Source organism: Leptopilina heterotoma, unplaced genomic scaffold, assembly GCF_015476425.1.
Source record: "Leptopilina heterotoma isolate Lh14 unplaced genomic scaffold, ASM1547642v1 Lhet_59, whole genome shotgun sequence".
NCBI lineage: Eukaryota > Metazoa > Arthropoda > Insecta > Hymenoptera > Figitidae > Leptopilina > Leptopilina heterotoma.
Window position 1 is genome coordinate 771,292 of NW_025111133.1, and position 21,961 is coordinate 793,252.

Below are 21,961 nucleotides of genomic sequence, written 5' to 3' on the forward strand. Positions count from 1 at the left end.
ACTCATCGCAGCGTTTCAATTATTTTTCATACAATTATAATTGAATTCCTTGAAAAAAGTAATTATGTTAATGCAAGTTTTAATAAAATTCGAAAAAAAGAATTCAATTATTTACAAATTTGTTACTAAAATTCTTTATGAGAATTGAATTTTGAGAAACATTCAATTATTCAATAAATTATTTACTTTTGCATTTAAATAATTGAATTCTCGTAAAATTTTCTCATTAAAATTGATTTTTATTTCATAAAAATGAATTTCAGTTAAAATTTTAGATTATAATTGAATATTAAAAGCAATAAAGTGTGAATTTTTAGAAATAATTGTATTTTGAAATTAATTTTTTTTTATAAAGTTTAATTGAATTTTCTTTTATATTATTTGAAGTTTTTATTTTCTAATATGCATCTAATTAAAGAATTTAGGAATAATTGAAATTTCGTGAAATTGAATATTGTAAACAAATGTATTTGAAAATTGCCAAAGAACTGTTTCGAAAATTATTAAAAATAATTGATATAATGTAAAATTGTAGTTAAAAATTCTTGAAGATAATAATTGAATTGAAATAATGAAAATAATTTTAAAGAAGTATAATATTCTTATAAAAAAATTTAATGAACTAAAATTTCATTCATTGTAAAAGATATCACCAAAATTGTTTATTTTAATCTTTTTTGTGTTAATTTAATCTGCAACACTTTTTAATATCTCACGATTTACTGTGGTATTATATGTAAACAAAATTACCACAAAGTTTAGAATTTTTAAACTATTATTAACTGTAATCACAATATTACTTTACGGCCCCCTTGGGGCCTTCTATACCCTAAAATAATAAGATAATAAAAAAAAAAGAAAATAATTATTAATAGTAAAATAATAAGATAATAAAAAATAAGAAAATAAAAAAAAAATAAGAAAATAATAATTTAATAACAAAATAATAAAACAGTAAAAAATAATTATTTTAATAAAGTTTCCATTAGTATTTTGGAGGATCATATTTGGAAGTATAAGAAGCACTTGAAAATATAAATACACATACGAGAGGAGTATGTAACGTGAGTTTCACAAATGGAAAAAGGGTGAGATGGCGAGGAAGGGGGGGAGGGGGAGTCCTTTAATCAACGAAACTCGAGTTGAAAATAGGACGCGCTGTATGCAACTCTTTTAAGGCATAAGACAAAAAGTAGTGGATTTTCTCGTGTGAGTACACATCTGAAACGTGATCTTTTCCATTTTCTCGAGCAATTCTTTGAAACACTTTTCCTTCGTTATTTCGTTGACACGAGAATAACAATGGGGAGAAAATAATTCTTTACCAAATTATTCCCCCCGAAAAGAAAATTTATTCAATCAACAACTAAATCTTAATTTATATTAATTTCATATGGAAAAATAAATTTGATTATGTAATTTTATTTCGACTTTCTCCCTTATGTTTACATAATTTTATTTTATTCCTTTTTATCAGCATTTGGAGATATTTTTACTTTCTTTTGGCATTTTAACAAAATTTTTTATTTGGTTTTATTTTTGTATTTTCTTTCAATGATTCATTCTTTTTTTTCTTCTAAAAATACACTTCCGTTTCGAGATATTTTTTTTCAAAATAAAAACACTCCTGTTTCGAGAATACATTTTTTTTTTGCAAAGAAAAAGGAGTGGAATATTTGTTATCATGAAGTGTAAATAAATTGACATTAGTTACAATGAAAATATAGAGCAATCGCGGGGTTTTAATCTTGTCAGTCTAGCTTATACTATACTATGTCGTTTTCCCTTGTATCGTTTGTACGTTTCCAGCTTTACGAATCCATCCAACCTTTTTTTTTTTCCTTTTTTTTTCTTTTTTCAAAGCTATATAGCGACTACGTGCGTCGATTCGTGAAATGAAGTACCAGTTGTGAAAGTCGTTTTTCAAAGTCGTATCACAAACAGAAAAATTACGAGTTATCATTTCTAATTTTCTCATTTTATGATTCATTTTTTTCATCAAAAGAGTATATAAGTAGTTTGTAAAATGTCTACATAAAAAAAAAGTATATGATAACGTAATTTCAAGGAGAAAAGAATTTTCTCACTGTAATAAAAATTTTAATACACCTTTATATCACGTTGTTATTTTATAATATTTATAAAAAAAATATTTATCAGTTGCTTGCACTGCAAACTTCCTGCAAGCTTATATATATAGGTTACAAGATTGCCACAAAAATTTACTTTTTTTTTCTTTGACTTTTCCCTGATTTCTAAAGAAAATTTGGATTTTTGATTTTTTGTTTTTGAATATAATAATTTTATTAAAATATTCAAAATGGCATCAATTTTGATAGATTTTTTGTCTCCATTAAATATTCTTTGAGAAATTGTTAAATTATTTTCAATCCATTAAATTTTCTATTTTTACTTGATGAATTAGAAGGAATTTAATTTTTTTAAAATCGATCGATATTTTACTTATATTTATTTCTATAGTTATGAAGAGAGACTGATTTTAATTATAACACTCATTAAATAGTTATTTAGAATATATTTTCAACCTTAAAGTTTGTAACGGCTAATTGCTTTAAAAGTACATGAATTTCAACTAATTAGTAGCGTGTGAAAAATTACTCAAAAAAAAAAAAAGAAAAAAACAAATTTCACTTAACCAACACTTTTGGTGTGAACTTTTCTGTGACTGGAATTACTGATGTTTATTTTCTCATTTTTCTCCCTGTTGTAATTTCAAATTAGAGGAAAAGAATTCTATTCGAAAAATTCAGGCATCACACACTAAAAAAAAAGTTTTACTTTCAGCCTGTTTTCGAGGCTGAATTTAAGGTGTAAACGGAGTCAACTCCATTAAACAAGGACAGACTTATGTGAAATACATGGGCTGAATTTAAGGTGTAAACGGAGTCAGACTTTTTTTTTCCTGTGCAGGTGTGCAAGGATATCAAAAATTAAGACAAAAAAAAATTATCAAAATTGTTGCAATTTTTTCAAATTGCAACAATTTTGATAATTTTTTTTTGTCTCAATTTTGATATCCTTGAAAAAACAGTGAAAACTGTGATAATATTTGATAAATGTTATGACAATCAAGTTTATATAATTTAAGATGACCTCTCTCCCTCTTTCTCTGTAAGTAACAGTGCAAATTTTCCAGCAAATGATGTTTGCTCCACATACCTAACGCAGAGGTTTACGATTCACCGGAGGCGACGTTTGGTTGTAATGGTTGTAATCTAATATCAATTAAATTCCAAGTAATATATTGTTTGGTGGTGGCTATGTTAATTTACCATCCGAGAATCCCGTTTAATGTGCCCTTCGATTAATGCATGTTGGATTGAACAACAGATACAGGCTTACTTACTTTGCAAAACCAGTATTATACCTTCGCGTTGCGAAATCAAATACCATATACCACCAGAGAGAGAGAGAGAGAGAGAGATAGGTTTTATATTGTGTCGCCAGCTCTCTCTCTCTCTCTCTTGTCCACCGACCAATTAAGTCCATGGAATTATATATCCGCAGACCAAGAAATCAAATCCTTTTATTCAACTACTGACATCATAAATTCATTTCAGGGAAATTTCATTTTATTTTATAATTTTGTGATTTGAATAAATTAAAAATTTACAAGCTAACTAAAAAGCATTCTGTCGAAATACTCTCTATCTCTCTCTCTCTCTCTTTTCCTTTTTTCATTTTCATAATCTGTTGCAGATTAAATTAACACCAAAAAAGATTAAAATAATCAATTTTTGTGTTACTTTTTACAATGAATGAAATTTTAGTTCATTAAATTTTTTTATAACTATATAAAATATAACTATATAAAAAAAACTATATAAAATCATTATTTTATATTATAAGAATATTATACTTCTTCAAAATTATTTTCATTATTTCAATTCAATTATTATTTTCAAGAATTTTTAACTACAATTTTACATTATATAAATTATTTTTAATAATTTTCGAAAAAGTTCTTTGGCAATTTTCCAATCCATTTGTTTACAATATTCAATTTCACAAAATTTCAATTATTCCTATGTTCTTTAATTAAATGCATATTAGAAAATAAAAACTTCAAATAATATAAAAGAAAAATCAATTAAACTTTTTTAAAAAAAATTAATTTCAAAATTCAATTATTTCTAAAAATTCACGCTTTATTGCTTTTAATATTCAATTATAATCTAAAATTTTAACTGAAATTCATTTTTATGAAATGAAAATCAATTTTTATTAGAAAATTCTACGAGAATTTAATTATTTAAATGTAAAAGTAAATAATTTATTGAATAATTGAATGTTTCTTAAAATTTAATTCTTATAAAGAATTTTATTAACAAATTTGTAAATAATTGAATTCTTTTTTTCGAATTTTATTAAAACTTGCATGAACATAATTACTTTTTTCAAGGAATTCAATTATAATTCTATGAAAAATAATTGAAACGCTACGATGAGTTTTATTATTAGTAAAAATAATTAAATCCTTAAGAAGAATTTTATTGCTCTTGAAAATAGTTGAATTTCTGCAATAATTTGTAACTTCTCTAAAATAAAATTTTTTTCTACTGTTTTTAACTAAAATTCTTCAATTAATCCATTATTTTTAATAATTTTTAAAAAAAGCTCTTTGAGAATTTTCAAATTCATTCGTTTACAATTCAATTTTACAAAATTTCAATTATTCGGATATTCTGCAATTAAATATATATTGAAAAATAAAAACTTGAAATAATTTCAATAAAAATCCTATTGAACTTTTTAAAAAAATTAATTCTACAGTATTGTTTGTCAAAAATATGAAAAATTAAGAATTTCAATGATTTTAGTTTGAAACTTTTTCAAAATTTAATTATTTCTAAAAATCCACGTTATAATGCTTTTAATATTTAATTATAATCTAAAATTTAGCAGAAATTCAATTTTTTAAATAAATTTCTTCGCAACAATTCAATTATTTTCATAAATAATACATTTTTTTACAGAGATTCAATTATTTTCAAAAAAAAAAAAAAATTAAGATCCTTCGCATAAATTCAATTATGTTCAAAAATTGAAAAATATTCTCGTCAAAATTTCAATAATTTTTACAAATAATAAAATTATCTAAAGTACAATTATTTTCACAAATTTTAACAAAATTCTTGTCAAAATTTAAATTATCTTTATTAATAATAAAATTCTTCTCCGAAATTCAATTAATTTCAAAAATTTTAACAAAATCCTTTACAAGAATTCAATTATTTTTACAAATGATACAATTTTTCATAGGAATTCAATTATTTTAGAAAATTCGTAGGAAGAATTGTTTTGAAGAATTGTTTTCTTAAATAATAAAATTCTTCACAAAATTTCTATTATTTTCAAAAATTTTAATAAAATTCTTCGCAAGATTTCAATTATCATCGCATAAAAAATACAATTCTTTGGAAGATTTTAATTATTTTCATTATTAATAAAATTCTTTGGAGATTTTGGATCAAAATTCTTTGGATTTCAATTATTTTCAAAAAATTTGAAAATTTAATTATTTTCTACAAATTTTAATAAAATTCAATAATTAAATATTTTCTACAAATTTTAGTAAAATTCAATAATTAAATATTTAATTTGAAATATTAAGAAACACGATTATTTTAAAAACTTAAATTGGGAGAATTTCCTATACTCCTTAAAAATTATTTTCTTATTCTATTATTATCTAAAGTTCATTTTCAAATAAATTTTTATTAGTAAATTCTACGAGAATTCAATTATTTAAATACAAAAATAAATAATTTATTAATTTCATGTTTCTCATAAAAAATGTTAAATTAACAAATTTTTTAAATCATTCAATTCTTTGGACGAATTTTAATAAAATTTTTAAGAATAATTACATTTTTCGAGGAATTCGATTTAAAATTGCATTAAAAATAATTGAAATTATGCAATGAGTTTTACTATTTATGAAAATAATTAAATTCCTCAAAAGAATTTGATTATTTACGAAAATAATAGATTCCCTGTAAAAAAGTTATTATTTATGAAAATAATTAAATTATTGCGAAGAAATTTATAAAATAAATTTATAAATAATTGAATTCCTGTAAAAAATTTTATTATTTATGAAAATAATTGAATGTTTACGTAGAAGTTTATTCAAATTTTTTTTAATAATTGAATTCTTTTGCCAAATTTTATTGAAATAGTAGGTAAATAGTAGATAAATCACTGAATTTTAGAAAACTTTTGAAAATAATTGAAATTTTGACAAGAATTTGATTAAAATTTTGTAAAATAATTGAATATCAGAGAAGAATTTTATTATTTATAAAGAGAATTGAAATTTTGACGAGAATTTTTTAAAATTTTTGAACACAATTGAATTTAGTAACTATGTTACTAAGTTAGTAACTAAAAATAAGTTAATTTAACTCAAGCCACTTAATTTAAGTAGGGAATATTCTTGGCTCCTATATAAGTAGGCGCTTCTTAAATTTAGATTATCTTTTTCTTTTCTTTAATTATAAAAAATGAATACATAATTGTTCTTTTCCTCCCCTACGAAAAAATTAACGGAAATGATTCAAAAATGTCTCGCACTCATCACACATACACAAAAATGTGATGTAATCGTATTTTTTCTGTTTGATAATTAAAAAACAGTGGAATTGAATTACAACGGTTAATGGTCTAGTTAAAGCAATTTGAGATCATTGTAACCGGAAAATTGGAAAAGATTGCAAGGTACGTTTATAATGAGAGAAGAAAACAGTTACACCGAAGTAATCTTTGAAAATGAGAATAATACAAAAGATAGCTGGAAGTAATTCTTTTTTTTTTTTCATCGCAAATATATTTTTCACACATTTTTTTCTTTTTTGTTGAAATTACGTCAGAAAGCAATTTAAACGGAATGTTACAGAGACAATAGAAATACGTTAATTATTGCCGCATATTTTAATTATGATTGACATAATAATTATTCTGACATTTACTTGAAAAGATGAAAATTGACTAAAATCACAGTTTCAAACACTAATATCGAACAATTTACATCATAAAGTGGTGCGAGATGGAAAAATTTAATTAAACTGGAATTTCATTTCACTTATAATTAAAAATATTTCTGTAATAATTACCGCGGGGGTATTTTTTAATATTTTCAAAATTTAAACACACCTTGGTAATTTTTCAATAAGATTTAAGTTTTTCTACTTTAAAAAAAAAAATAATAATAATAATAGTAATAGTGGTAGTTAAAAAATAGTTTCGAGAAAAGTATTCAAATTATACATCTAAAGAAAAAACACTTGAGCTAATTAATAAATTTCTTATATAAAGTGGGGTGTAATTAATTAAAAAGACGTAAATTTTCTGGCCCCCACGTTCTATATCTTAATATCAAAAATTTTCGACTGGTGTACATAGAAAAGTTTTATATAAGCAAAGAATAGGATCATTGTGTTTGCGCAGAGTATATGCTAATTAGGCAGACAAGAACGTGCCCACTGAGACCGGAAATAATGAAGTGAAGCGAGGTTAACGAATCATTTACGACGGGATGTAATTTAAGCAAAGGCTATTACGCAAAATTTATAAAAAAAAAATTCCTTGACTACAAAGCAATGTACCGTTCCCGCGTTTTCTTGTATAATTGGCACTGTATAATGTGAACTTATCGAATTAATTGATTTTTCTCTAATTAACTACATTTCTTTTTTTTTGGCGAATTATTTAATTTTCCGTGGAATGATTTATAAACGAATATTAAATTTAATTATGTCAGAAATTAAGACGACCGGAGTTATACTTAATAATTCACGTGAGCCAGATTTTACATGCCCCTATGATTAATTCCATGTAGAAAAAATTATTTCACTCTTATTAGTTCTTAATTATAATTAAAGGAATATTAAATTAAACTTTTTGAATTATTAATTTTAAACTATTTTAACAATTTGGTATTGAATATTTTTAAGTACTTTAATATTTTAGCATTTAATATTTTTAAGCATTTTAATAATTAATATGTGGCACGCTATAATAACTTATAATAATTAAAAATAACCGAGTGATAAAATCATTATTTTATATTGTAATAAAAGAATATTGTTACTGTACCTTTTTCAAAATTATTTTCATTATTTCAATTCAATTATTATTTATTAAAGTTTTAAACTAAAATTCTTCTTTAAATCAATTATTTAATAAATAAGTAAAATTTAAACTAAAATAACTCATTTTTGAATCAATTTTTATTAGAAACGTTAGAATGTGTTTGAAATAATTGAATTCCTGCGAAAATGTTATTATTTATGAAAATAATTGAATTTTTTCGAAGACTTTTTATTATTTATAAAAATAATTGAATTTCATTGAAAATTTTATAATTTATGAAAATAATTGAACTCCTGCAAAACAAATTTTACTGAAAATTTTAAAAATAATTGAATTCTTGGGAAAATTTTTTTATTTATGAAAATAATTAAATTTCTGTGAAAATTTTATTTATGAAAATAATAGAAGTCTTCCAACGAATTCTATTGGAAATTTTTAAAAGTAATTGAATTCCTGAGTCCAATATTATTATTTATAAAAATAACTGAATTTTTGGGAAGAAATTTATTAAAGTTTTTAAAAATAATTATTGAATTCCTGACAAGAATTTTATTATTTATAAAAATAATTGAATTTCTGTGAAAATTTTATTTATAAAAATAATTGAAGTACTCCAACGAATTTTATTGGAAATTTTTAAAAATAATTAAATTCCTGAGTAAAATTTTATTATTTATAAAAATAATTCAATTCCCGTTAAAATTTTTTCATTTATACAAATAATTGAAGTCTTAGAAGGAATTTTATTAAAATATTTTTAAATAATTGAATTTCATTGAAAATTTTATTATTTATAAAAATAATTGAATTACTCCAACGAATTTTATTGAAAATTTTAAGAATAATTGAATTCCTGAGTACAATTTTATTATCTATCAAAATAACTGAATTCTTGTATCGAATATCATTAAAATTTTTAAAAATAATTGAATTTCTATGAAAATTTAATTATTCATAAAAATAATTCAAATCGTGAGCAGAATTTTATAATTTATATAATTAATTTAATTTCTGTGCAGATTTAATTATTTATGAAATTTTTGTTTGAAATAATTGAATTCTTGTGAAATTTTTATTATTTATGAAAATAATTGAATGATTACAAAGACTTTTATATAACATTTTTTTAAATAATTGAATTTTTGGGGAAATTTTTTATTTATATAGTAAATATTGAAAATAATTGAATTTCGAAAAATTTGTAAAAATAATTGAATCCTGTAAAGGAATATTGTTAAAATTTTTTATTATAATTAAATTTCAGAGAAGAATTTTATTATTTATAAAAATAATTGAAATTTTGCCAAGAATTTAAAAAATTTTTTTTAAATAATTGAATTTCTGCAATTATTTGTATGTAATTTCTCCGAAATTCAATTTTTTTAAAGTGTTTTTAACTAAAATTCTTCATTAAATCAATTATCTTTAATAATTTTTGCCAAAGTTCATTTGAGAATTTTTTTATTCTTAAAATTCAATTAATTTAAAAAATTTTGGTAAAATTCTTCATCAAAATTCAATTTTAAGAAATATTCAATTATTTAATAAATTATTTATTTTTGTATTTAAATAATTGAATTATCGAAAAATTTTTTTATGAAAATTAATTAAAAAAATGAATTTTACATAAAATTTGAAATTATAATTGAATATTAAAATCATTATAGCGTGAATTTTTAAAAATAATTGAATTTTGAAAAGGGTTCAAATTAAATTCTTTTCAGAGAAAAAGTCAAAATTTTGTCTGGAAATCAGGGAAAAGTCAGGGAAAAACAAAATTAAATTTTTGTGGCAACCCTGATATAGAATAATTGATACCTTATAAAAAATTAAAAAATGTAAAATTTCTCCAGTTGAAATAATTGATTTCTTTTTTTTTAATAAAAATCCATAATTTGCATGTGGTGAGTTTACCGCCAGTTTTTTTAGCGAGATATACAATATTTTTTTTAGCGCGAGGCTAATGAACCAAAAAGTTGAAGAGAGAACTCTCTCGCACACTTTGGCGCTTTTAGTTGCCTTCGAGAATGTTGGTGATAACTTTTACGAGACGTTAATGAGGGAATAATAAAATGTTTTATGTCAGAAAAAAGCGTCGCATCTCGGTCTCTCGGGCCACTTCTCCTTCAAAGTGAAGATTGACAATATCGCGTCGTATGTTTACGACAGGCGCTCTTTTGATTTCCTCCTATATAGCATTATATGTCCCGGAATTTATGACGAGATAGAGAAAAGGAATTGCTCAAATATTTTCTCAAAGAATCTTTCATATTCTTCATCTCTCCTGTTTGTGTTTGTGTGTAAATCAAATCCATCATTATTGGGAAAAGTACCAAACAAAGTATTTAACTTTATTTATTTATTTTTTATTCAATCTTAAATTTATTCTATTTTTGATAACAGTTTATTTTAAATAACTTAATTTTATTGAAGAACTGACAGGAAGATATTACTTTTAAATCATTTAATGTAGTATTTTTTTGCAAAATTTTAATTTCAATTTTGTTGAACTTGAAATTAATTTCAAATTAAAAATTTTTAACGCATTTCTTTGAAAGAATTCAACTATTTTAATAAATATTAAAATTCTTTACAGAAATTCAATTATTTTCAAAAACTTTTAAAAAAACTTCTCATCAACATTTTAATTATCTTCATAAATTATATTCATAGCAAAATTCTTCGCCGAAATTCAATTATATTCAAGAATTTTCATAAAATTCATGTAGTAAAATTCAATTATTTTGATAAAAAACAAATTCTTCATGAAGAATTTCTGTGCACAGAAATTCAATTATTTTCAAAATTAATAAAATTCTTCGCAGAAAGTCAATTATTTTTAAAAAAATCAAAAAGATAATAGTCATAAATATTTCAATTATCTTTATAAATAAATAGCAAAATTCTTCGACAAAATTCAATTATTTTCAGGATTTTGAATAAATTTATTTTTCATAAATAATACTATGCATCATAAGAATTCAATTATTTTTAAAAATTTTTCTTAATTCAATGATTTTCAATATTCTACTATTTGAATAAAATTTCCGAAAAGAATTCAATTATTAAACAAAAATTTTTATAATATTCTAGTCAATTCTACACGTACATTCAATTTTTTTCAAAAAAAAAAAAAATAAAAATATCAGGAAATGAATTATTTAAAATTGAATTTGCATAAATATTTTCGAAAAAATCAAATGTGAAAATAATTGAATTCTTAAGAGGAATTAAATTGTATAGGAAAATTTTATTAAAATTGCAATTTTATTAATTAAATCTTGTAAAGAATTATGTCAACATTTTTTTAAATAATAGAATTTTTAAAAGAATTTTATTTAAATTTTTCGAAATATTTGAATTTATAAAAACAATTTGTTTTTCAATTCTCTAAAAATATTTTTGAATCCTTTTGTGAAACTTCGTGAAAAAATAAAAAATAATTGAATTGGTTCGAAGAAATTTGTAAAAAAATTGTTAAAGTAATTGAATTCCTGTGAAATTTTTATTTAAATTTCGTTTAAACAATTGAATTCTTTTGGAAAATGTTATTAAAATAGTAAATATTAGAAATAATTGAAATAAGGAAAATTTTTGAAAATAATTGAAATTTTGCCAAGAATTTTTTTTAAATTCTTTAAAATAATTGAATTTCGAAGAAGAATTTTATTATTTATAAAAAAATTGGATTCTTGACGAGAATTTAAAAAAAAATTTTTGAAAATAATTGACGAATTTCAATTAAAATTTAAAAGAATAATTACATTTTTCTAGGAATTCAATTTAAATTGTATTAAAAATAATTTTAATTTTGCGATTATTATTTTATTATTTATAAAAGTAATTGAATTATTGCAAATAATTTTATAAAAAATTTTCCAACAATGGAAATTTTTAAAAATTGAATTAATGTTAAATTTTCATTATTTTCGAAAATAATTGAATTTTTGAAAAGAATTTTATAAAATCATTTATGAAGATTGAAAATAATTGAATTCTTGTAAAGAATTTCATTAAAATTTTTAAAGATAATTGAAATTTTGACATGAACTTTTAATAATTTTGTAAAATTATTGAATTTCAGAGCAGAATTTCACAAGTAATAAAGATAATTAAATTCTTAATAAGCATTTAAGGGCATTTGAACCTTGATGACGTCACACATGCTTTGCACAAAGTGTAACGTCATCAAGGTTCAAATGCCCTTAAACAAAAAAAAAAAAATTCTGTTAAAAATTTTATTAAGTTTTAAAAATAATTGAATTCTTGCGGAAAAATGTGAATAAAATTTTTAAAAATAATTGAAATTTTGCCAAGAATTTTATTAACGTTTTTGAAAATAATTGAACTTTTGACAAGAATTTTTTTTTAATTTTTGAACATAAATGAATTCTTGTGAAGAATTTAATTAAAATTTTATAAAATAATTGATTTCCATCGAAGAATTTTCTTATTAATAAAGATAATTGAAATTTTGCCAAGAATTTTATTAACATTTTTGAAAACAATTGAATTCTTGGAAAAATGTGAATAAAATTTTTGAAAACAATTGAATTCTTGTGAAGAATTTTATTAAAATTAAAAAAAAGACGAAGAATGTTTTCAAAATTTTTAAACATAATTAAATTTATGCGAATTTTTGTAAATAAATGTTATAATTAAATTCATTAAAAATATTTAAATAGAAATTATTGTAAAAGTTTAATATAAATTGTGGCATATATATGCAAAAAGAGATAATTAGGATAATTTTTTGCCAAGGCTATTATTTTCTGGTATTAAGGGCGTGTGTATAAACTATAAATGTATGTAGGTATGTATTGGTTAAGGCATTTGCGGTGAGAGGCGTCTCTGACCGGTCATTCACTTTCTAACCGTGTAAAAAGCAATGCTTGGCTTATATACATATATTGCATCGCGCCTTTATCCTCGATACGACAGACAGCATCCGTTAGGAGTTTCCAAGATCAAATCCTGTCAAGTTACAGCCCCCGCTTAACCCGTCATTCCTTCTGTATCGATTTGCAAAAGTCCTTGACTATTCGCCATTCAAAGCACCATCCAGACATTCTGGCACCTTCTGAAGCAATCCTTCTCCCGAGTCTACGATCTTATACTTCTCTCGTGAAAAGATAAGAACTGAGCGTGACAATGCCATCAACCGATTTGTCATCTCAGATTATGTTATCTCCACGTATGAATCATATATATTTTTCAATTTTTTTTTCTTCTCAAGAAATTCTCCACACAACCACACCATATTTCCATAACCAATCCATTTCCATGATTTTTCCTACGATTCAAATTCCTCTCACTGAATTACTAAAAGTGACTTGATCGCATTTATTTTTTCGACAAAAAATTATATGAAACGGGAAAATTTTGAAAATTTTTCTAAATTCATTTTTATTAGGAAGAAAAAACTTTTATTTTTTTTTCTGGGAAGAAATTTTTCTTCTAAACAATTTGATTGCTTTTCTATTTGTATTATAGAGAAATCTTCACTTAGTGGACAAACAATTTTCTTCTTGAATTGTGGAGAAAAACCATCTCAAATACGAAAAAGCAAATATTTTTTCAAAAGATTTAAAGTTTTCCACACTGAAAATATTTGACTCGCGCGAAATTGGAAGAAAATGGAAGCAAAGGTTTTTAAGTTTATTGAAAAGAAGTATTTTTTTCTATTTACTCGAATGGAAACATAAATTTGGCTTTCACAATTTTCCGGAAAAATTATGTTCCTAATTTAAGAATAAAATCTTGTCTTGTATTTTAGAATAATTACGTATATTCATTTTATTCTTTAATTTACTTAGAATATAATATTTTTAAAATTATAAATGGTGCAATTTTATAATCTGACTTTGACTTTCAATTCGATTTTCACTTTCACTTTGGCATTGACTTTTTTACTTTAACTTTGACTTTTCTAAAATTAAAATATTTTTTAAAATTTCCAACTAAAATTCTTTCTTGAATTAATTGATTTCAATTATTTAAACAAAAAATTTATACTTTAAATTATTTTTAAAAGTTCTATAAGAATTTAATTCTTTAATTACAAAAAATATATAATTGAAAAATTTCCAAATACATAATTGAAATTTAGTAAAAAGTTTTGAAAATAATTGAATTTTTTAAAAGAATTTTAAAAAATCGTTTTTGAAGAATTTTGGTTATAAATATAAAAAAATATACATGATTTCGCAAAAATTTTACTGATAAACATAAAAATGTAGATTTTTTAAAAATTTTAATTTACTTTTTTTTAATTGAATTTTTAAAAAAGTGACATGAAAAAAATTCTAAGAATGAAGTTTTTAAAAATATTGTTATGCAACTCTTCGCAAAGAATTGAAGTTTTTAAAAAAATTTCTGAACAATTTAAAAAACTATTCAATTTTTTTTGAAGAATTTTAATTAAAAATATTGCAAATGATTAAACTCTTCAAAATCTTAATAAAAATTTTTTAAAAAATGAAATATTTTAGAAAACATTTATGGAATTATTTTTTTTTCAGATATTTGAATTTTTGAAAAAATTTGAAAAAATTAAGAGATTCTTAAGAAATTGAGTGAATTTTAAAAAATTGTAATTAAAAAATTGTGAAAATTAATTTTTTTAAATTATTAGGTATTATAATTTTTCGAATAAACATTTTAAAGAAAGTTTTCCACAATTTAAAAAATAATTAATTTTTTAAAAAATTTTAATTGTAATAGGATTTTAATGTATAAGCCCGTTTGTATATTACAAATTTTGAAAATGATTTATTTTTCAAGAATTTAATAAAAATTTGATTTTCAATAAAACTTAGATTTTTAATAAAAATTAGATTTTTAATAAAAATTAGATTTTTAATCAATATTAGATTTTTAATCAAATTTAGATTTTTAATAAAAATTAGATTTCTAATAAGAATTAGATTTTTAATAAAAATTGTAATACCTAACAATTCTTAAAAAATGAGTTGTTTTAAAAAGATTTAATGCAATTGTTCCTTGTTAATATTTGACATTACGGAAATTCATAATTGAAAATACTTAAAATAATTATATTTAAAATTTTTTAAAAATTCAATTATTTTAAAAATTTGTATTTCAAATTCTTCAAAATTTAATTTTCAAAAATCTTAATGCAATAGCTAAGAAAAATTAATCATTTTCAAATAAAATTTTGACAAAATTTGAATTACTTAAGAACTTTCTAATTATACATATTTTTCGAAAATTTAAATATTTCTAAGAATATAAATATTATAAATTTTGAAAGATTTGACGGGGTAGTTATTTTTAACACTATGAAAAACAAAGAAATTTGCATTTTATACGAAAATGTTTCATTTTCCTCATATTTGGAAGAAAAATTAAGAAAGTAGCATTGTTTAAAAATAAGTCAAAAAAAGGTAAAAAAAAAAATAACTATTGTTTAATTTGTAAAAGAAAATATAATCTCTATTAAATTTGAAATGAAAATGAAATTTGTCATTAAATCATCAGCATAAAACGAAATGTTATATATTTTTCGGTTTTTCATAATTGAAAAAGTAAATCTTCATTTCCAGTGTGTGTGTGTGAGAAATTAGTAGTTTGTATAAATTCACACTAACATCAGAAACTAGAGATATAAAAGTGGAATGTGTGTGCTCGCAATTTTCTCCTGCAAATAGATGTTTTGTGTTTTCGTTTTTAAACGTAACTTTAGAAAACATAAACACTCGAGTGCGCACAAATTTACCTTGGTTTTTGCCGGCATGACGTTTGACTTCTTTTTCCAAAGCACACCACTTTTCACCGACAAGGATAAAGTGTGACCTTTAGATGAAATAGTATCTACTCTCTCTCTTTTTTTTTCTCTCAATGTTTGCCCTCTCTCCACTAGTGAAAAACTCCACGTTTTTACCCAAGAAAAAGCCAATCGATCGGTGCCCAATTTCCCAAGGGAAATCCCTCAATAGCTGACACCGTGGTGGATATTTAATCGCAGTGCCAAACTTTTAGCTTGCAGATTTCAAACCTATTGAATTCTTTCAATTTTTTTTCCCAAAATTTAATTCTCGAATTATATAGTAAATTCGATTTCGATTTTTTTAGATTGAAGTGAGAATTCAATTTAAAATTGTACATTGATAAATGATAATTGTGACGCACTTTTAAGAAAGGCGAATAAACAAATTATTTTTTTCCCCGAAACTATTTAAAAGTAAATAGAAAATTTATAATAAAAAATAAAAATTTATAACTATTTATAATAAATAAATAATAAAGAAAAAAAAATTGATCCGCATTGCATATTTTTCTTCACCAATTTATAAAGTTTTAAATTTCGAGAACAGTTTTCACAATGAAATGATTCCATCTGTGGCTTTGTTTTTTCTCTTTTTATACGAAAAAACTGTGCGCTCTTTGAAAAAAAAACGAGTGCGTTTGATTGTTAGATGAGGAAAAATGGAAAGATTTTTTTTCTACTTTTCATCGTATATATAAAAATTAATACCTTTATATAAAATATCAAAATGAAATTGCAAACTTTATGATTGTTTGATATTTTAAACCCCCTTCCACTAATTCTATCATTTAGAACAAAAAAAAAAGTAAATAAATGAAAAAGTCTTTAATTATCTTTCATCGTATATTAAATTATAAATGAATTTTGCCGTACTTTTTTGGTCGGTAATTTCAACTTTTTTTTTTATGAAAAATATGAAAGAGTATATGATTTCATTGAAAGGAAAACCACACTTTATTTAAAGTGGAAATTTTATACTCGAAAAAACTTGAAGTGAATATCTACTTCAAAAACAGTAGAGAACTTCTTCACTATTTTAATTGAAATAAATGGTTTCTTTCTTTTAAAATGAATTTTCTTTTCAATGCGACGGAACTGGGGGAAATTTTTTTTGACATTTCTTCTTTTTGAAAATAATCTCGAATTTAGTATAGTAATTAGTTGAAATTATATTATCGATAAATTTTCATTAAAGTCAAACTGTTATTTTTAAATGATTTTTTTATATTTTTTGACATTTTTCTTAAAAAGAATTACTTTTAAAAATTGGAAAAAAATTTTATAAAACATAAAATTTATTTGAATAATGAAAATTTAATTATTTTTCAAAATTACAGCTGTAATTCTTCTGAAATTCAAATATTTTCTAAAATTTCCAACTAAAATTCTTTTCTAAATTAATTAATTTTAATTATTTATAGATTTTATTTCAAATTATTTTAAAAGTTCTTTAAGAATTTAATTATTTAATTGCAAAAAATATATGTTTAAAAAATTTCCAAAATAATTCAAATTTAGTGGAATTTTTTGAAAATAATTGAAATTTAGTGACATGTTTTGAAAATAATTGATATTTAGTAAAAATTTTTGAAATATAATTAAATTTTTTAAAAGAATTTTATTAAAATTATTTAAAAATTCTCTTTTTTTAAATAATTGAAATTTAGTGAAAATTTTTGAAAATAATTGATATTTAGTAAAAAATTTTGCAAATAATTGAATTTTCTAAAAGAATTTTATTAAAATTATTAAAAAATTGTCTTTTTTTGAAAATAATTGAAATTTAGTTAAATTTTTTGAAAATAATTGATATTTAGTAAAAATTTTTGAAAATAGTTGAATTTTTAAAAATATATGGATTTTATTAAAATTATTTAAAAATTGTCTTTTTTGAAAATAATTGAAATTTAGTGAAATTTTTTGAAAATAATTATAATAGTAAAAATTTTTGAAAATAATTAAATTTTTTAAAAGAATTTTATTAAAATTATTTAAAAAATTGTCTTTTTTTTGACATTTTTTTTTTTTTAAAAAACATTTTTTGAATTTTCTTTAGTTTTTTGAATTTTTGAAAATATGTTAAAAAATAAGTCATTCTTAAGAAATTGAGTGAATTTAATAAAAATTGTAATTAAAAAATTCTGAAAATTAGTTTTTTTTTAAATTATTAGGTATTATAATTTTTAGAATAAACATTTTAAAGAAACTTTTCCACAATTTAAAGAAATAATTAATTTTAAAAAAAATTTTAATTTTAATTTTCTGTTAGTTTCTTTTAGTTTTTTTAGTTTCTTTTAGTTCTTTTTAGTTCTTTTTAGTTCTTTTTAGTTATTTTTAGTTTTTTATTTGAATTCTCAACTTTAATTTCGAAAAAGATTTATTTTGAAAAAAAATAGGAGCAAAAAATGGACTTTTTAATTAATTAGATTTAACCGCAGAGGAATTTTCGAACGAAATACAGCATCGCACTAACGATCTTCAAGAATAATGACCCAGAAGATCGTATTTTCGTAATTATTTGATATTTAATGATGACAACTGCAAAAATCCAAGAGAACAGTAAACTCATGGTAGCGGAAAAAAATTGGTATCGAAAAATTTCTAGGTCAAGTCAAACTAATTCTGCATAACACGCTTTTTTCTTAAAATAATTCAGTTGTGAATTCGCAGTATGAAAGATAATTAAGAGAAAAAATTTCATTTGCAATAGTTTATCAAACCAAATATGAATTTCGAGTTGATGTACAAGTTTCTTTTAACCAAAAGTCCGCCCTCTTTTTTTCGTAACATAAAATATTAGAATTAAAAACATTTTTGGAAAAAATTACGAGAACATAAATCACTGCTATCACAACAGTTTTTCGGTCTCTTGTGACTTTATATGTTGAGGCGAGTTATTTTTTTTTTTTTTTTTTTTTATTTACCAGTATAGTGGAACTTTAATTCCGCCAGATTCACCAGAATGGAATTTCTGTGAATTTCAAAGATATCTCTGTGAGTGAGAGTGAGAGAGAGTCGTTACATGTTCTGACGTTATCGAGAAATGTCCGAGTTTTTCGAGTCGACTTTATCGACGAGAAAACTTATCAGGGATGTGCTTAGTTCAGCGATCGGTCTTATTTTCCGTCATTAACAAACCCCTTGGGGGCTGAATCTATTGATCCGCGAAATTTCTTTCCAGAAAATTTTATAAAAGTAGATGAGAGGAGAGATTTTTTTTTGCCGACTAAGAGTATGATAAATGCCGAGGGGACTTTTCCTTGATTAAAATTATAGGTATACACATGTCAAAAATATAAATGCTAGTGTTTTTTTTGCCAACTTACTTGATCGATAATTTCCGTCAGGTCGTGTAGACTTATGTTGTAAATGACATTCCTGAAAAAGAGAAAAGAAAAAAAATTACAATTCGAAAATTCAATAACTATTTTGTTTGAAAAAAGATGTAATTTAATTTTAATTTAATTTCTTTTCGGTTAAAGGAAATTTTCCTAGGCAAGTGACTCTAAAAAGAAAATTATCGACTTGTTTGGTCGTTGGAATGCGGCTTTGATTATCCATAATAACAATGAGACCTATAAAGAGTCTTTAAGCACACTGCTTGGCAAATGTGAATGTGCACAATCTTGTAAAGCAAAAGTTTTTACCGGAAGAAGTCTGGCTGGAAGTACTTTCCGAAAGGTAAGAACTAAGTAGACTCAAAACTTGCAAGAAATCGTATATGGACTCTTTTATTAAGTTGTAAACTTTGCCTCTTAAATGCTGTCTATACGACTCACGGTCAAATAACACCACAGAAGGAAAATTCTTATTCGTACCGAGGACTTTTTATCTTTACGAAAAAGTAGCATTTAGAAATCAATTTTATATTTCTTGACGAACATTGTTTGCCGACTTTAAAAAATTTTTCATTTAAATAAAATTAAATATTAAAAATCATTACTAATTACTAAAAATGTACACTGGAAAAAAAAATTTATTTGATTCAAATAACCGATTAATTGATTATTACCAATTAAATATTTAATTGAATCTTGCGAAGAATTTTATAAAAATTTTTAAATAATTGATTTCTTTCGACATAATTTTATGCAAAATCTTATTTAAATAATTGAATTCCTGAGAAATTTCTATTATTCATGAAAAGAATTTAATTCTTACGAAGATTTTTACAAAAAAATTTTTAAATACTTGAATTTTGTTTGGAAATTTTATAAAAATAGTAGAATATTGAATATCATTGAATTGCAAAAAGTTTTTAAAAATAATTCAATTTTACAAAGAATTCTATTAAAATTTTTGACAATAATTAATTGTCTACTCTATGTGGTATTTTATTAATATTTTTTAAAAATAATTGAATTTACAAGAAGAAATTTATTATTTTTAAAAATAATTGAATTCTTGTTTGTGATGAATATTGCTATTTATGAAGAAAATATTTGAATTTTGTAAACAATTTTATTAAAATGCCTTAAAAATAATTGAATTTACGGGAATAATTTTGTTATTTATCTTTAATAATTAAATTCTTTCGAAGAATTATTTATGTAAATAATTGAATTCTTGGGAAAAATTTTATTAAAATATTTGAAAATAATTTTTAAAAATAAATGAAATTTCTGAAAAAAATTTTATTATTCATTAAAAATACTTAAAATTGAAAATACTTTAATTCCTGTAAACAATTTTATAAAACTAATTAAAATTTTGACAAGAAATTTATATAAAATTTTTGAAAATAATTGAAATTGAAAATACTTGAACCCCTGTAAACAAAATTGAAAATAATTGAAACTTTGACAAGAATTTTATAAAAATTTTGAAAATAATTGAATTATTGCGAAAAATTTTATAAAAATGTTTAAAAAGAATTCAATTTCTGTGAAAAATTTTGTTATTTTTGAAAATAATTGAAATTTTGACAAGAATTTTATTCAAATTTTAGAAAATAATTGAATTATTGCGAAAAATTTTATTAAAATGTTTAAAAAGAATTGAATTTCTCTGTGAAAAATTTTGTAATTTTTTAAAATAATTGAAATTAAAAATTCTTGAACCTCTGTAAAAAATTTTTGAAAATAATCAAAATTTTGACAAGAATTTTATTAAAATTTTTTGGAAAATAATTGAATTCTTCATAAGAATTTTATAAACATTGTTTTAAAAAATAAAAATTTTTTCGAAATATAATAAATATTATATGAAAATTTGATTTTAAATAATTGAATTTCTTCGGGAAAACTTTATTTATGAAAATAATTGAATTTTGGATGAATTTTATAAATTTTTTTCTTAAATAATTGAATTCTTTTGCTAAATCTTATATTAAAAGATTTAAAAATTTCATTCTGCGTAGGATTGAAAGTTTTACTATCCATATTATACATAATAGATTCTCAATAACAAATTAATTGTGAAAAGTTACTTTATTTAGTACATTAAAAACCGTTTATTAAAAATAAGACATTAAAAAAAATACTAAAAAAGTATATTAAAAAGGAATATTAAAAAAGTATATAAAAATATTAATGAAATATATTAGGAAAGTATATAAAGAAAATATATTTAAAAAACATATTAAGAAAACAGATTTTAAAAAATTATTTTAAAAAAATATACTTAATGAACCGAGAAAAATTAAAAATACAGTGACTAAAAATATAATTTCGAAAATTCAGAAAATCTTTAAATAATGACTTTTTAAGCGGGGAAAATATATTATAGTTTAGTGGGTGTACTTTCGGTAGGCATTTAAACGAAAATCAATAAAGTTAAGCTCGTTCACTTTAGGATATAAGGTAAACTCTCATACCTTTCATTCGAGTTCAGCAACAAGTAGCGTACGTCAATCGTTTCATATGTTTTTTGACCCGTATACAAGACAACCGATGATTGTTTCTTTTCAATTGAGAATTGAATTCAAAACATAGTAGACATGACATTTACGTTTATAATGAAATATTTTCCAAGGGATGCACATAAACAGAACCACTTTAAAATTCAATTTTATGAAAGCTCTTTAACTTTTGTGTTTTGTCTCACTATTATATTATG

General features: G+C 21.7%; 1 protein-coding gene across 4 annotated transcripts in view; it reads right to left on the reverse strand.

The window, feature by feature from the left end:
• The window catches only part of LOC122508952 (semaphorin-1A-like), a 440,531-nt gene that overhangs the window by 164,494 nt on the left and 254,076 nt on the right, over positions 1–21,961 (reverse strand). For all 4 annotated transcript variants that reach the window (XM_043622643.1, XM_043622640.1, XM_043622642.1 and 1 more), the window contains exon 4: positions 19,231–19,282. In XM_043622643.1, the coding sequence (XP_043478578.1) occupies positions 19,231–19,282 (52 nt within the window). The remainder of the gene's footprint in view (positions 1–19,230; positions 19,283–21,961) is intronic.